At 33.9% G+C, this 17,362-nt stretch overlaps 2 protein-coding genes across 2 annotated transcripts; both read left to right on the plus strand.

The window, feature by feature from the left end:
- The first annotated feature begins 1,964 nt into the window (after positions 1-1,964).
- On the plus strand, positions 1,965-3,359 carry LOC120636599. Its single transcript, XM_039908144.1, has one exon. The coding sequence runs from the start codon at positions 1,965-1,967 to the stop codon at positions 3,357-3,359; it is 1,395 nt and encodes a 464-aa protein (XP_039764078.1).
- Positions 3,360-7,538: 4,179 nt separating this feature from the next.
- LOC120636600 lies at positions 7,539-13,468 on the plus strand. Its single transcript, XM_039908145.1, has 7 exons — positions 7,539-7,785; positions 8,892-9,053; positions 9,133-9,313; positions 10,805-11,056; positions 11,269-11,343; positions 11,767-11,882; positions 13,122-13,468. The coding sequence occupies exons 1-7, from the start codon at positions 7,618-7,620 to the stop codon at positions 13,239-13,241; spliced, it is 1,074 nt and encodes a 357-aa protein (XP_039764079.1). The 5' UTR covers positions 7,539-7,617; the 3' UTR covers positions 13,242-13,468.
- The last annotated feature ends 3,894 nt before the right edge of the window (positions 13,469-17,362 follow it).

A 17,362-nucleotide genomic window follows, 5' to 3' on the forward strand; every position in this document is an offset into this window, starting at 1 on the left:
ATTTTTATAAGTCAACATTTTTATTAGTCAAAAAGTATCGTAATTTCTGAATCGATTTCTAATAAATAATTGATTGAAATACAGCTTCGATATCTGGCAACATTTAGGTTCTATTTTGTAGATTGGCGGATGTGCAAAATAATTTAGTCAATTAATCAATTATTTATTGAGTTTTTTAATGGTGGGGTAAATAAATGTGGATAAAAAACAAATAAACATAAAGAAATCAGACATTTTTTTGGATTATATATTATATACATGTGACACGCCGCCAAATCCTGGGCCTGTCCATGGGCAATGTTCTTTATGCCGATAATGCCTCGAAGCTTTAATAAATTTGAATTTCGTGTTAATGTCCTAGGTTCCAACGTGACTTTTTAAAACAAAACTGCAATTTAAATTGAGAACTGCATCATCCTCGCATCGCATATCGCTAATTTGATCAATATGAACTCCCGCAATTTTCTGCTGATTTAATGCTTCCATCTCTGGAAAAAGCACGACAATAATGCTTTTGCAAATTCAAATTCAAATTCAAAATTTCTTTATTCATGTAGGCCTATCACAGGCACTTATGAAGCGTTCATACATTTATGTTTACATAATTGTAAGGGGATGGTGATAACTTCGTACGCCATCTTAAACCTAAAGCTACGAGGGTTCCAAACGCGCCCTGGTCTAAGAAGAGCCCACAACAAACTTAGCCTAGTAAACCTAAAATACTCACTGACATTCCAATGGTAATTAGCGTTTGTATCGTCTCATCTCTCATCACTGTTCAATAGATCGTGTATATACTCTCGAGAGTATATACAAACTAAAATAGCTTAAACCAGTAACCCTTCGCTTTAGCTAAATACTTTGTGAGTTTCGCGCAAATTAGCATAAGCTCAAATATACGAGTATAAAATATATTACATAGAGTATGATTAGATTACTACAATTTTCCGCTTGCCGTTTAATTGCGGTTACAACCAGATGTGTTGATTTCTTCTGGAGTTAATTTTTTAATGTAAATATAGTTTTCAAATCAAGATATATTACAAGCACAGAACGCGGCAAACCAATTACAAATTAATTATTTATACTTCATGCACCATCCACTTTCCACTTTTTTATCGGCTCCGTACGCTCAGGTTGCCTTTAAAAGATTACTTTTAGTGATAAGGCTGTCTTTGCGCCCTAGCACTCGGCACTTTTACTGTTTTCCTTTTGCTTTTCCTATTGTGTTGTGTTGCAATAAAGTTTTTCTATTCTATTCTATTTACGAAACTTAAGAGCTTATTGATCGAATTAATCCTTAGAGCGCCGCGCCACGATAAGGAACGCAAAACAACGACTAAACATATAGGACTGGTGGAGCAGGAATGGTATTTCGTCTTGATTTACTAACAGGTTCACATTCTTCACAAATTTCAACTTGATAGTTTTAATCACCGTCGTCATCATCATCAGCCTATTAACAATACTCTAATTCGAGATCGTAGGCGCAAACGATTAACATAATATTTTACCAGAACCGCCTTAACATCGCCGATTTCTGAGAGCTGCTGACTAAATAATTTTAAAAACACTTCTTCAATAGACGCTTTTAAATAAAGTGGCTGTTACGTGAATCGAAATAGTGTAATACACACAAAAAACTGCACTTTGGTTCTCATTGTTTTCTAAATGGTTGTTTTCGAGACACTCCATGCTATGCTATCTTTTTCTGACACATTCCTCGCTAGGTTTATTTTTTATATTTCTTCAGAGTGGTACACCTACTCTTTAATAACAGAAAGTGTCAAAAAATTTCAATTACACTCGGGTTTATTTTATTCTATGACGAGTGGTAGCTAGCTGCATAGTTACTAATACAGGGCAGCATACATTTAGCGTTTTAAAATTTGAAAATGGTTGGTCTCACCGTTTCTGATCATGGCCGAAACAAACAGACGATTATCAGGACAAAGTGACAAAAAATGGTTTTTGTTTTAAGTAACTTTGCTGTTGGCGGTGGAGTCTCTATCTTTGCTCATAACAATCTAAAACACAATTTTACTGAAGAACTCTCCCAAGATGATAACCACTACTTATGGATACACTTAGAAAAATTATCATTAGACATTGGCGCTATATATAAACCTGGCCGAACAAATGTCAAAAATTTCCTAGACACTTTCTCACTTCAACTGGATCGTAGAAAAAGAGCAGTAGTTTTTGGAGATTTTAATTTTGATCTATTAGATCCAAGCAGTTCAGTGGAAGATTATAAGGACACTTTAACAGAAAGTGGTTTCAAAATAATCAATAAAATTGACCCTTTACAATGCACTCGTGAAACTACTCAGAATAAGTCCTTAATTGATCATATCTCAACGAACCTCAAAGAAAACCGGTTCCATCTAGCTATCATTGAGTCATCAATGTCAGACCACAAGCAAATTTATTTTGAGATTGATAAATATCAACCACAATCTAAACCAAAAATCGGATACGAAGCTATTGATTATATAAGACTCTACAAATTAATGGAAAATAACAAAGTGGATAATATAAATGAAAACTATACCGAATTTGAATGTAAATTATCACAAACCATAAAACAATGCAAAGTTATTAAAGTAAAAATTTTGAATCCACCGAGACAAGGTTGGATAAATAGAAACATTTTAGACAAAATTAACCAGAAGAATATTCTGTGGCAAAAACATAAAAATAACCCGAAAGACGAAGGTATCGAAAAAGACTTTATAAGAGAAAGAAACACAGTAGCTAAAGATATACAACTGATGAAAAGTAACTATTATCTTAAACGATTTTTTGAATGTAAAAATAAACCAAAGAAAATGTGGGACCTATTAAATAGTTTAGCTAATAATAAAACAAAAGAAATAGCGAGTAAACTCAAGAAAGGTGACTTAGAAGTAAAAGACGGAAACAATATTTGTGAATACTTTAATGATTTCTTCTCGACTGTTGGATTAAAACTCGCGGAAGCTATCCCCACAAAGTACCATAGTAACAAAACCTATACTAGCTCCACAACTGACGCTAATTACGCTAATTATGGCCTAAGCAACCTTAATTTAACCACAAGTAAAGAAATTATTACTATAATAAACAAACTAGATAGTAACACTAGTTCAGGAATTGATAACATAAATACTAGGGTGATAAAATCTGTGAAAGGCTGCATATCTGATGAACTAACTCGGTGTATAAATACCTGTTTTAGAACAGGGACCTTTCCCACAACACTAAAAATTGCCAAGGTCACCCCTATTTATAAATCCGGTCCTAAATCGGATCCCAGTAACTATCGACCCATTTCCGTGCTTCCGGTTCTTTCGAAGATCTTTGAGAAATTTCTATAATCGACTAGAAACGTACTTGAACTCAATAGATTTTTTGTACCCTAAACAATACGGATTTAGACCCAAATCTAACACCCTCTCTGCAACTGTAGACTTAGTCACCAGAATAAAAAATAACATAGATGACAAAAAAAGTGCACTTGGCATATTTATAGACTTAAAAAAGGCATTCGATACAGTCAGCCATCAAATACTCTTAAACAAATTAAAGGGCATAGGTATCACTGACAATGCTCATAAAATTTTTGAATCGTACTTAACTGATCGCTCCCAGGTAGTGAAGATCGGGGAATACCAAAGCTGTCATAAATCGATAACTTACGGAGTTCCTCAGGGCTCGATTCTTGGATCTATACTTTTCTTGATTTATATTAATAATATAAGTAAAATAGGACTTAAAGGTGAATTATCACTATATGCCGATGATACCACTTTATTTTATTATGGTAATAAAATAGAGACAAAAGTTCAAGACGCACAAAATGACCTTAACTTACTTAATGTCTGGTTTCAATGTAACTTACTGACCATCAATATAAGTAAAACTCATTACGTAATTTTTGCAGCAAAGAACAAAAACATTAACAATTTTGAACCCTTAAAAATAAATAATACTACAATCACTAGATCAGACTGTGAAGTATACTTGGGTCTCATCTTAGACAGCAAACTTACATAGAAACCACACATAAGAAAAATTAAATCGAAAAAAATTACTCTTACTCTTTATTGCCTTGCGAAGCATAGTACGTTGCCTACCACATAAAGTCCGATACATAATATACAACTCACTAGTTAAGTCACATATCGACTACCTTATCCAAATCTGGGGCTCAGCAGCCAACACCAATATAAAACTTTTACAAACAGCTCAAAATAAATTAGTAAAAATATTATTTAAATATGATTTTCTTACACCAACAGTAAAACTATATCAAGAAACAAAATTGATGAATATTTCAAGTACATACAAATATTACACATGCATTTTAATTCGAAAAATGTTAACAAAAGAAATACACACAAATACAACTTTTACTATTAAAAATAAATTCCCGCAATTGAGACAGTTAAGAAGTGCAAATAATATAATACTACGCCCACCAAGAACTAACTACGGTAAAAAAAATATAACATTTGAAAGTGCCCAATTATACAATAAACTCCCTAAGAGTATAAAAGAAAGTAAAAGTTTCTACAATTTCAAAAAACTATTAAAGGCCCACCTACTAAATGAAAAATAATAACTATTTCTCCTATCTGAGGCATATCTTGTCACTCTACGTCTATGTAATATCCACTTCATGACGTAGATATGCCTAGCGTTAGTGGGATTTTGTTACAATGGTACCATACTACCCTCATATTTTTGTATACTTTTAAGTTAAAAGTTTTAACGGATAGCTGCATGTGAATTAATTGTTTTTGGCATGTTGAATTAAGTCTATTTTTTGTGTAGCACGCTCTAACTTACAATCTCAGCAAACCTTATAATGTAATAGCTTAAGTTTTCATGTAAGTGAATACTGTTCTTATGAAAACAATAAATTTCTTAAACCGCAACTTTTAGACTTTCATTCATTTTGTTAAAAGCTGTTATTTGGACTTTACAAACAGATACTTCAATTTTATTTATTTCTACAAACGAAAAAGAAATATTTGGGATCGCAATAATGGGAACATTTTAATTTCATAATTAGAGTTACTTAATTAAGTCAGTAACATAATATTTTCATGACCATTATCATAACATTTACGAACTTAAAATCTTATTTGTTACATTATACAATATAATAAAGTGTGCAAGGATTTTAATGCAGTAATAAATTATAGGCAAATTAAAAGCAAAGTTTTTTTAGAAATCGGAAATAAATCAGTTCGGTATTTTCAATTATGCCGTTTATGTTCACGACATTTGAGATAATTAATTTAACCAAATAACTATTTATGCGTGATTTATATAATCTTTTCTTCAAATTTTTATAAAGGTACGTAAATCTCAGTGCGTGAGTTTCAAAATTGTCCGTTTTTATTAATGTTACAAATAATTAAGAGTAGGTACTTAAATTAAAAAAACTCTAAAACATTAAGTATTTATATTCTCACTATAAAATATGTTCAAATAACGATTTATGTTGCTATCTTTAAGTTTTAATCAAAACAGATTACAAACATAAGGCATTCGTTATAATGAGCGATGAAAAATTCATACTTTACTCGTATTAACGCTTTTCCATGCACTTTTGCGAACATGAAATGAGTATTTCGGTTTATTTAAAACGATACAAGATACGTCGACTTCTGTTACTATAGTTTAATTTTAAAAACAGAAAATCATTTTCAAAACAAAGATAAAATGTAACGTAATATTATGTTTCGTTAACATTTATAACCCGTTAGCAAAAAACTACGTATTTCAGCGGATGCTGAAATCAATACTATTGCTCGGATCGAATCGCGTTTACCTGAAAGGTATGTTATAAATTTTTCAATCTCTCACAACAATTTCTATAAAGCATCGGACTAAAATGCTTAGTTACTAGGAGATCTTACTCTGTTTTTTCTTAAGGAGGGTTGTCATCAAATATGAAAAATCCAAAACAAGTTTTCTGGCTTCAAGTTTGACGAAGACATGCTCGGCCTCACATAACGTGGGATAAAATGAAACGGAGAGTTAAAATGTTCACCACCCGCCAATTAGATTTTTTGGGGTCAATATCAACAATATTTCCACATTACTATCAATGGTAGGTACCAAATATAACTATAGTTATATAAGTTCCGAACGGCCCCGAAAAAAAGTTTGCAATAAACACAGTAAATAGCAACGAATATTTGCAACGTTATATAAGTAGGGGTATAACTGGCACTTCAGAGTTTTCCAAAAGAACACCGTATATTAAATAAAGTCCATACTAAGTAATATAAATTTCCATACGTAATATATGCACTACTTGTTATTTACGATTTGCGGTTGCCCGAGTCTTTATCTGCGTCGATTTGTAATACATTTCTACATATTTGCGATACAAAAATTGACCCCCTGATTTGAAAAACGCTATTAGAGTTATTTTATTTTAAATATGCAGCTTTTGATTACTTTACTTAAAGAAAAAGGCTGTCATATAATCTTCAAACTCCCTTTTCATACCTTCATGGTAGAATTTAGATAATCTACAAACCTGATCCCAATCCCCAAATAAAAACCAACTCTTAATGTTTTCAAAAAACCTACTATGCCTCTTGAGGCGAAATGGAAATGGTATTAGGTTTAATTTAATTTAATTCTGCAGGGCTAGCACAGGCAGGAGACGAAAAATATATCCCCCGATTATATCCCCCGACAAGGGATTTCATTAAAGTGTCTAACTGCTAAATTACAGGAACATGGAATAGGAGAAGTTTGCCGCCGTTTATTATTACACATATATTATTTGGAGTGTAGAGTGCTCTGAGAGTTGATTAAGCTGTGGGAGAAGTTAAATTTTTATCCTTTCCCGGGGAGATAATTGTCTCCTGCCCATGCTAGCTGTGCTGGTACGTTCATATTTTAATTATTTATATATATATAGATAATCATCATAAACCTATCATTTTTATTTATACTTTCTATATCCCTATCCCTACTAATATTATAAATGTGAATGTAAGTTTGTTTGTTACGCTTTCACGCGAAAACTACTGAACCGATCTTCATGAAACTTTGTATACATATTCTTGGAGGTATTAGAATAAAATAGAATACTTCTCATTGAAAAAAAAATTAACGTAATAAAAAAAATCTATGTGAAAAATCTCAAAATCTCATATACGACTATAGGAGTAGACTGCCTCACAAAATGACGCGGGCAAAGTCGCAGGGCACGTCTAGTAATCTAATATTTTTGCTTAAAAACTATTGCAAACAATGTACCGCTTAATAATGACTGGCTTGAATGACTTAATGGGGCTGGCATGTCTTCGAGGATAAAAGTCTTCAAAAAAATAAAGATTAAAAAAAATATTTATATTGACTGACCAGTTTTAGATTCAATGACTATAAAAATGTTTGTTTACTCTTTGACAAATATTGGCCATTAACCCAAAAAAGAAAAAGAATATAAACAATAAACATTTCAAATTAATTATAAAAACCAATACATATGTTTAAGCCAATCTATTGCCTATAAATGGTTATGTCGCAAAGCATTTTACACTCTACTACCTATATTTATTTCCAAGGGTAAAAATAACCAAAGGATTAGACATAATAATAAAAATGCCTTTAAAGAAGATAATGAAAGGATTGCCGAAAGACAAGTTACCTGCTGATGGTTTGATGTCCAGTGATTTAGAAGTTTTGACTCCGTGTCAGGTTGCGTGTACTGAACGACTCGGTAACACTTTACAATTGGAACAAGAAACATATTTATTGCAGCATCCAGAGGTAAGTTTTTATAGGCACGAGTATAATAAGCCTTCAATTCGATTATAGGCTTTTTATACTAATAGACATAGTAATCTTTAATCAAATTTTTTTTGTTGTTTTTAATACAATACACACATCGCCATATAGCCCAATAGTAAGTGTAGATTAAGGTACTAAGATAAATGATGAATATTTTTATGAATAATATACATAAAATCTTATAGTATATTATAATATATAAACACACAGACACTGAAAAACATTCATGTTCATCACACAAACATTTTCCAGTTGTGGGAATCGAACCCACGGCCTTGGACTCAGAAAGCAGCGCTGCCCACTGCGCCAGTCACCGTCGATTATAATCTACGAATTGTTAGCCAGTTTGCCAATGAAAGGTTAGCATCAGAAAAAAAAACAAAACTCTGACACCTTAACTTTTAGTAGCCTACTCTAGACAGCAAGCTACAGTAAAATACAAAATGTTCACTCAAATGTCACATATAGACATAAATACACACCTTTACGTTAATACGCTCACTAAATTATATATTAATGTGGGTCTGCGTAATAATTGCGCTTCAAAAATTCTATGTCTGCAGAAGTAGGTACATATTTCCATGCAAATTCAACTACCCATGGCATCTTCCCCTGGGACTGTTACAAAATATAAATCTATATTTTTGCTACTTTAAAATGTTACAGCGAGTAAAAATTTCCTATACATTGTTGTTCAATTAATAAATGTTTACTTTACTTCAGTTTTACAATATTAATCTCCATTTTTCAACACCCACTCAATTTCTTATCGGCGGATTTACGTAAAATCCATTCTTAGCCGATACCCACGCGCTAGATATAATCCACCTTCTTCAAGTTACAAGGCTTAATTATCCCGAGATTTCTAGATTATTTTACAATAGAATTTTATAGATACCTATTGATTTCTAAAACCTAAATCTTAACTTTATTAACTTTGACTTTAATCTTATCTTCGCATTATACTATTATTAAGGATTAAGAGAGCTATTGTATCCTTTAAAAAAAACCTCGTGGACGAAGCAGCGGACAAAAGCTAGGAAATCCTAAAGACGCAAACATTAAAAAACATTTTCCTATAACAGGTTAAAGCGATGCTAGAATTATTTATATGCAAAATGTCGCAAAAGAATAAGAGGAATGGAGTTTTAAAAGAGGCAGCCGAGTATTTCACTAGACCTGCCGAGGAACTCGATAAAGAAATACTTGAAAGGCTTAATTTACTCCCTGAAGGATTCAATACCCGGGTATTATGTTTTGTTTAGATATAACCCTAAATGTTACACGAAGTGAACATTAAATAATATTTTATAACTTTTAATTCAGGGCGTGAATTTACCGGAACCTTATGCCGATGAAATGTTAATGATTGATTTGAGAAAACTAATCAACACTCACAATAAACCGAATTCACCAATGATTCCCTCACCAGCAGAGACAACATACAATACGGAGTCATCATCTTTTGTGTCCGTCAAAACTTCGGATACAACACTGTCTACTCCTGGTAAATAATCTTTGTAATATAAATAAAACCACCAACTTAGCGTTAGCGACTGCCTCATCTTTAGTCCAGTGGTACAATGGTTAGTTTAAACGACTACGAATTATGAGGTATTGGGTTCTAATCCCGGGTCTGGCTGACAATAGTTAGGTAATAAATTTTTCTGTCTAGGAAATTGTCAGGACCAACATTAGAGTGGACCAGCCACTGTTGTGCCATTCTAATGTCGGGTCGGGTTTTGTGGCCCATTTATTCCACTAAATATTATTTGTGGCCTTGATGATGATGAGTACGTAATTGTTACATTAATTTGCGACAGCGATATATCAGAAGTCTAGCCAAGCTTAAACTTATAATCTCTCTATCGTTCAGATACTAACCGCAGATACGATGTACATCGCTATGTACCAATATTATATTAAGTAGAGGAAAAGTAATCAAAAACACATTAGGTTTTAACCCAATTTTTTAATTTCGTCCTGAATACATGGAATATTTTTTATGTCAGCCCACGAGCCCAGCCTTAGCCAGCGACTGTATTTTGCCAGACTGTCCCTGTATTGTGTTATCTATTTAGGTATAGTTTAGCTGCAAAATCGAATCTTAACGAGACTTTGCATTGCAGATCCTAATCACTGACAGGCTACTTAACCGATCCAGCCGGATTATTGATCCAAAAAAACGTGAACGTAATCGCGTGTAATTTTCATACTTCTACACTATCTAAACCAGAAGTTGTATTTAAAATTATGCTAATAGAGAACTGAAATAAAACTTACTAAGAATGTTCTTAACCTAGGCCAGCTAAATAGAAATAACAAAATGTCATATGGAATTTAACTTTGGGGTAATGCTGCTGATATAAGCACTATTTTCGTGCTGCAGAAGAGAGCTGTTCGTTCGATCTACAAAATAGGTCAGAGAGAGTCATTGAGAGATAAATTAAAAGATTTTAAAATAATGACAGTGTATAGTGTGTATATGTATATAGTCAGTACATTATTATTAAATAAATATTTCTAAATTAAAGAAAAAATGTGACTGCGATAATTTAAACACTAGAAGTAAGAATAAACTTACAGTGCAATATACTAGGTTACATAAAATTCATAATCCGTTTAAACTACCCATTGGCATCATGTCTCTTAAAAGGTTCAAAGTTTGTATTAAACGTAAGCTTATAGAAAAGTCCAATTATAGTATAAAGGACTACGTAATCGATAAAAAAGCTTGGGTGTGAATTATTAAGCTAACCAGGTTGCTCTTCCAATAATTTTAAATGATATTGTAAGATGGTGATAGAAAAGAAAACCCTCGGCTAAGTTTGTTGTGGGCTTTTTCTTAGACCAGGATGCGTTTGGAACCCTCGTAGCTTTAGTTATCTCACTACCGTGTAATTCTTATGTACGCATCAAAAGTGCCACATGAATAAAGATATTTTTGATTTTGACTTTGAATAAGATTAGTAATGTAATCATTAATTTTTAATTTTAGAACCTATACCGACGCCGGAGATGACGCTCTCCGAGACTATGTTCCTCTTTGTCTCGAACACAGTTGATAAGGCGATTTTTCTCCGCGTCGACGATGAGGTTTTGAACTTCGATACAGCTTATATAGAGCTTTCTAAAGCTGTCGAGAGAGCTATTGAGGTGCCGGTGGTCGAAATAAGAATAGACATTGCGCAACTTTTACAAAACGCCTACAAAATGTTTGAATTTAATATTATAGAAAAAGAGCGGATTGGTAAGTAACATAATTTTTTTGATGTTGGTGTACCAAGGTGCTAGAAGGGAGACCTCAGACATTGTTGTCGTTAGGGTCAAACGCGACTAAGTGGACGGATGACATCAAACAATTAGCAGGGAGCCGTTGGATGTAAGACCTTGATGATTATGGAAAAAAATAAAAAATACTTTATCTTTTAACTAACCTATATAACCGATTTTATTTATTAGCTGCTGAAATTGCTTGGGAAAAGAGAATGAGGAAAAAACTGAAGAGAACTATAAGGCGCTTGGACAATTTTAAAGGTAAAAATTCTCTCGACATATATTCCCTTATTTTTCCACCTAATGTATCCAATTTATCATTTAAACGAGCAAATCTTGCATACATTTAAAAGTATATTTCGTGTATCTCGGAAACGACCCTAACGATTTGAATAAAGTTTGCGCTTCGATAAAGTTTTGAACTTAAGTTTATCTACGAGTACGTGTATATCATCGTATATTTACGCAGAAAACATTTTTTCATATATCTTGTCTGTGTTATATATAAATTAAATGCTTTCTGCATTTCCAGTTTATCTTGTCTAAACGATTATCGTTCACGTATCTAAAAACGCCGGTCAGTAAGGCAAATCAAGTTATTATTATTATAAATGTTAAAATATGCAAAACCAGACTTATTATTAAAGAAATAAATAATTAGATTTAATTACCTCTTTTTCCAAGGATACATAACGCCGCCTACGCCAAAGAGCGAGATTTCTTCCCATGAGAGCTATAAAATACCACCTCCTCGCCCATGTATATGCCACCCGCAATATCACTATAACCGATATCCAAAGGTACCGTTAACCTATCTTGTTCCGTAGTCAAGGTTTCAATAATGTCAAGAAGTAATTTTCGATGGAAACAACTGATCCGGCAAGCTTTAGGCCTATTATTTACCTCAGTGGTCAAACTTAACTAGCCACTGTAAAAATGTTGCGATCAAATTACTACCAAACCATTATTATGAGTAATTGTATCTGCCAACCGAGCTGAAATGAACTCGGTTGGTAACTTAGGTCTCAGAATGTAAAATATGGATTTAACGGGTTATTTGGCGACACCTATCTCAGTTGACACCAAATTAGCGAGCCACTTTAGAAGGCTTGCTAAATTTGTGTCAAATGAGATACAGACTAAAATTGGCCTAAAGAGCATGGTGACTCACATGAGGTGTAAAATGAGCATTGCTTTCATAGCCTACAACTGCCATGCATTCCGTGACCATTTTTTTTAAAGAATTATCTGGCAACAGATTTTGTTCACAGCGTCTTCTTTTTTTCTGTTTTGGCCGTGGGAATAGAAACTACGTTATGTCGGCGCTTGCGACTGTCATCGGACATATAAAACTTTATTATTATCGTGTCCCACCCATTTGTTGACCCAAAAGCTAGTGCTTAATCAAATAGAGCGATGTAGAGAACTATGCTAGGTCTCAAATCAGAAAAGAGGGGATCCGTAGAAGGACCAGAGCTACCGACAGCTCAAAGAGTCGCGAAGCTAATGTAGCAATGGATGGAGCACATAACTCGGGGAACTGATGGATATTGGAGTCCCAAAGGGCTGGCGACCTTGAACCGGTAAACTCAGCGTTAGTAGACCTCGACGAGCTGAACGGTGACATCAAGCGAGTCGCAGGGAGCCACTGGACCCAAGCGGCACAAGACCGTTGTGTTTGGAACTCCCTACGATATTCATATGTCCAGAAGTGAACGTCTATTGGCTGGTCAACCAATAGACGTCCACTTCTGGACGCTAGAGTATTATAACTATATTGATGATAATAATTTAGATACCTTGCTAGGATTCAAAGATACTAGTACTAGTACGCAGACTACTAGTACGCAGTAGCACTAGCAATTAGGTAACAAGCCCACAACTTTGGTGGCATATATTCGTATATATTAGTTTACACAGTACTAGGTTATTTTTGTTTGTACGTAATGTGGAATGCCTTTCACGAAGTAAAAATGTAGGTATACCAAATAAAAATAAAAGTACGTTTACAGTTATAATATAATTTTAATTTATTTCAGGACAGGTTTGGTATATACCTGCCAGGTGAAAATAATTTCAGCATAGGTAACGTTACTGTATCGCCAGACATATCTGAATCGAGTGATGATGACAATAGCGAGGATAAACAGGCTAGCTAAATTCGTTACTACGGCGAGGCGGACGCAACAAAACTCAACTCAACTTTTATTTTTCTTGGATTGCACTTGTAATTCCCATTCAATATTTGCTTTTTCATTATTATACTGAGCAGTATTTTTACGCTCAAATGAGCAACATAAATGAGTGAACTTGTAAAGTCAGTTTGCTGACTTTTGCTTGACTATTGACGTGCATTCGTGTAATGAGCGTCGACTCAGCGAACGAAAACGTAATTGTATGTACCAGCCGTTTAATAAATTTTCAGAATAAACTGTATTTTCTTTTCTGTAATTATTAAAAAAAATTGTGTCCCAAATTACAAACTGTATGCTCATTACTCAAGTAGCATTGCTGTGTCCGATCTAAAGGGCCTATTACAAACTAAAAATCGACGCGTCAGGTTGATGAATATAGGGCGGCAGTTTGTAAGACGTGGACCTTGCTTGTCCCGAGGATTGCTGCCCTCTGCTCATAGACGATAGTTCTCCACTTATTACGCCACCAGGTGGGACATATTATATATAACCCGTGAACTATAAAAATAGCCTGTAAAATGCTATTTCATATTATACAGTATATTCCTGCAATGAAGGGGCTTTAAAAAATATTTTCTCTTCGTTGTGATAATGATGGGGACCGAAGCATTATTTTTCTCTTGGCAATTTTTTTCGTGAACACACATTAATATTTTTTGCCCTAATATTTTTTGTACGTAGCAAAAATAAAAGATAGTCTGTCAATGATGGTTTGGATGCGAAGTAGGACCTATAGGTAGGTATGATTTTTGTTATGCAAATGAGGTAAATAAAAAGTATTATTCATCTTGAAACTACGAAGTAATAAGAATATTATTATAAGGTACGGGAGCTCATCTTGGAGAATTAATTATTCAAAGTAAGGCATAAGCATGGAGAAAAGTCGATGTTAGTGTAGAGTTAACTTCATGTTGCACAGAGTTGTTTACGTGTTTTTTCGAAGAGTTTGTATGTGTTTAAAGTTTTAAGTTTTAAGTTGATAAATTCAGAGAAATTGGATTTTCCGTTTAAACGTTTACTTTTCCGTTTACCCCCTTAGGGATAGATTTCCGCATCCATTTCGACAGCAGAGGAACAGAGACATATTCTATTCTCTGATATATAAGGTAGTCGGACGACGCTAAAAGAAATGCCACTCAGGATTTTAAAGGTAGATACTTATATTATATGGCTGGGAAAATATATGTAATGTGATATTTTAACCAAATTATAGTTGGTAGGTACCGGTACGGTAGGTAGGTAGTTGGTAGGTAACACTAAAAACTGTTTGGTTGCTAGCGACTACCTAGCTTAGCGCAGCGGTTTGATCCCCGCAAGGGCAATTTAGGAATTCACAATTTCTGAACTTTCTCTGGTCTGGTCTGGTGGGGGACTGTCTAGTTACCTCCGTGTTCACCAAGAAATGTCGCCAAGCGACTTATCGTTCCAGGATGTCAGTTAAAAATCATTAGGGTTAGTGAGTTTTAATATGCCTGCTCAGACTCTAACAGGACTGCATCATCTCTATTCACCAGGTATGAGTAATAGGTAAGATTTAATTTAAAAAAAAGGTATAGTTAAAATAATTAAAAAAATATAGTTTTATTTCGAAATAAATCTACGCGTATTATATTATTTTTTCTTAATGACAAGGTTGCTTCGAAACATCCGGCTCCGCTTTCAGCTCTCACAAGATAGAAAAATGAATGTTAAAATGTAAAATGTAAATTGTTGATGTTGGAAAAGAGCAACTGCTGAGTTTCTTGCCGGCTTCTTCTTGGTAGAATCTGCCTTCCGAACCGGTGGTAGAGTCAATACAAACAGACAGACTTGACGTTTCAAAAGTGCTTATATTAGGCTTACTTGAAATAAATAAATTTTGAATTTTGAATTTTTATTCGTCGCTCTAAATCCCTAGCATTTTCAAAAGCCGTGTTAGACATCACTATTTGTCATTATAATTTTGTTGTTCGTATATGTGTACTTATGTATCTATAGTAAATATATATAAATATTTATTATATATATACCTAAATATTTATAATATTTATTACAGAATACCAGCGTTGTGGGTACATTAGTATCCGGAGCATTAAGCTGAGTCAGAACCTTTTTATTGGCACGACACATCATAGACTTAAGCTATTTATAATTAAGTACAAAATTTTTAAGTTACTCCGTATATAAGTCTGTTTGTGTTGTTCTGGTAAATAAACAAATTCTATTCTATTCTATTCTTATTCTATATATATATATTTATCTCTTTTAATAATTTATTATATTAGTTATTAGTAGTATGTACTTAAGTGTGTAAATTTATGTATTGTTTATTTTAATTGCGATTTCCCGTCTCTCATGTATTATTGTGTACTATCGTTAAGGTTACCTGGCAGAGATCACTTTTAGTGATAAGGTAGCCTTTTGCTTTTTTTTTTTTTTAAGTATATTTGTAATTTCTCCTTTACTACGCAATAAAGATGTTTAAATAAATACAATACTTACTACACTTCTTTTGTTATTTAAAGTTTCATTTGTTTTACTTAAAATCAGATCACACAGATTTTGCGAGTAAAGGCTATTTGTAAAAAAATTGTTCATTATGGTACAAAACTAATATTAAAATAACAATTAATTAAATTAGAAAAATGGTGAGAATGATGTTATCGATGGTCTCCTGGGATAGTCAACGACAATCCTCAACTACGGCGATTTGCAGTTCACCCACATTGGCAGGAGATGGAATTCTGGACTTAACTTATATTTTCAGCAAGTGCCAAACGTGCTCTATTGGGTTCATATCCAGTGATCTCGCCGGCTACTCCAAAACAGTGATGTTCATATCATTAAGATAAGCTTGAGTTAGCCAAACGGTATGCGGCCGAGCATTATCCTGCATAAAAACAAAATCGTCACCGATATATGGGCCAAACGGTACGAAATTCAGTCAGACTCCCTCTGTCAATCACTACCAAGTCTGTGCGAGCTCGCACTATGCCCGCCCAATCCATTATTAATCCACCACCGTATGCAACTGTAGTTTTAAAATTTGTCTGAATGTATTGTAAATTCTGCACTCATCACTAAACAATACCTGACTCAAAACTGGTCCGCGTTCCAAAGTCGATGTTCCTGAGCAAAAGTTAACCTGTTTCTACGATGTCTTACCTCGAGCCTTGGAGCCTTGGCGGGCACAAATGAACGCTCACTTACGGTTACACCCCACACTGCTTCTAACGCATGTCGGGCTTGGACGGCCGTCAAACGGGGGTGCCTACGTACACGAAGTCGAATGAAACGATCATCCCTACTCGAAGTGCGTCTTTTGTCTGCCTTGTCCTGCTCTTCTCACATAAGTACCGGTCTCCTTGAACCGTTGGATACTGCGATGGATCGTTGAAACTGGTCGACGAAGATCTCTGGATATCACTCTGTACTCTGCTTTGTTTTTATGTAGGTTTGACCATTTCTTCGCATTTCGAGTGCCCTGGTAATCTCCGTTGGGGCTAAGCCAGGCATAATTCAGTTCTCAGCTTCAGTTTAACGCGATTAAAAAAAACAAACAAAAAACGGTATTTCAATGAAATTTTAAATCAAACTCAGAAGGAAGAAATACTCGAAGTCCGCTCCAGATAAGGTGTATTTGAATAAAATAAAAAAAATTGCATAAAATGTGATGTTCACTTGTTTTCTTAATTTTAAAATATTTCTTTTTAAATTAAATGACGTTTAAACCAGCCAGCACCACCACCTTATATGATACGATATCAAACTGTTTTTTTGTGTTCCGCTAAATATTCCGGTGTATATAGTATAGTTGGGCATGTACTTGACGTATTTACGTATTTTGGTACCTACTTCACTACATACCCATATTCGTCGGGACTCCAGAACGTAGTCAGGTCAGATGATAATTAATTCCAAAGGCTTAGAAGACCTGGCTAAGTCTTGTAAGGTACCTTAAAAATCCGTTGTTCTCCGAGTTAAAACAAATGCATTAGTTGGACAATTTTTTTTTGTTATTTATTAATAATAAGATCGATTTTCAATATGTGTCGTAAGATTTGACGTAAATTACAGACGGCTTCACCTTCGTCACTGTAATGTTA

Source organism: Pararge aegeria, chromosome Z (genome assembly GCF_905163445.1).
Source record: "Pararge aegeria chromosome Z, ilParAegt1.1, whole genome shotgun sequence".
NCBI classification, from domain to species: Eukaryota; Metazoa; Arthropoda; class Insecta; order Lepidoptera; family Nymphalidae; genus Pararge; species Pararge aegeria.

Excerpts from the sequence above, each read along its gene's own strand:
- LOC120636599 (XM_039908144.1), top strand. The coding sequence starts at position 1,965 with ATGGTTTTTGTTTTAAGTAACTTTGCTGTTGGCGGTGGAGTCTCTATC.
- LOC120636600 (XM_039908145.1), top strand. The coding sequence starts at position 7,618 with ATGCCTTTAAAGAAGATAATGAAAGGATTGCCGAAAGACAAGTTACCT. Across the intron at positions 11,057-11,268 it reads TATAGAAAAAGAGCGGATTG|CTGCTGAAATTGCTTGGGAA; the intron begins GTAAGTAACATA and ends TTTATTTATTAG. Across the intron at positions 11,344-11,766 it reads GCGCTTGGACAATTTTAAAG|GATACATAACGCCGCCTACG; the intron begins GTAAAAATTCTC and ends TCTTTTTCCAAG.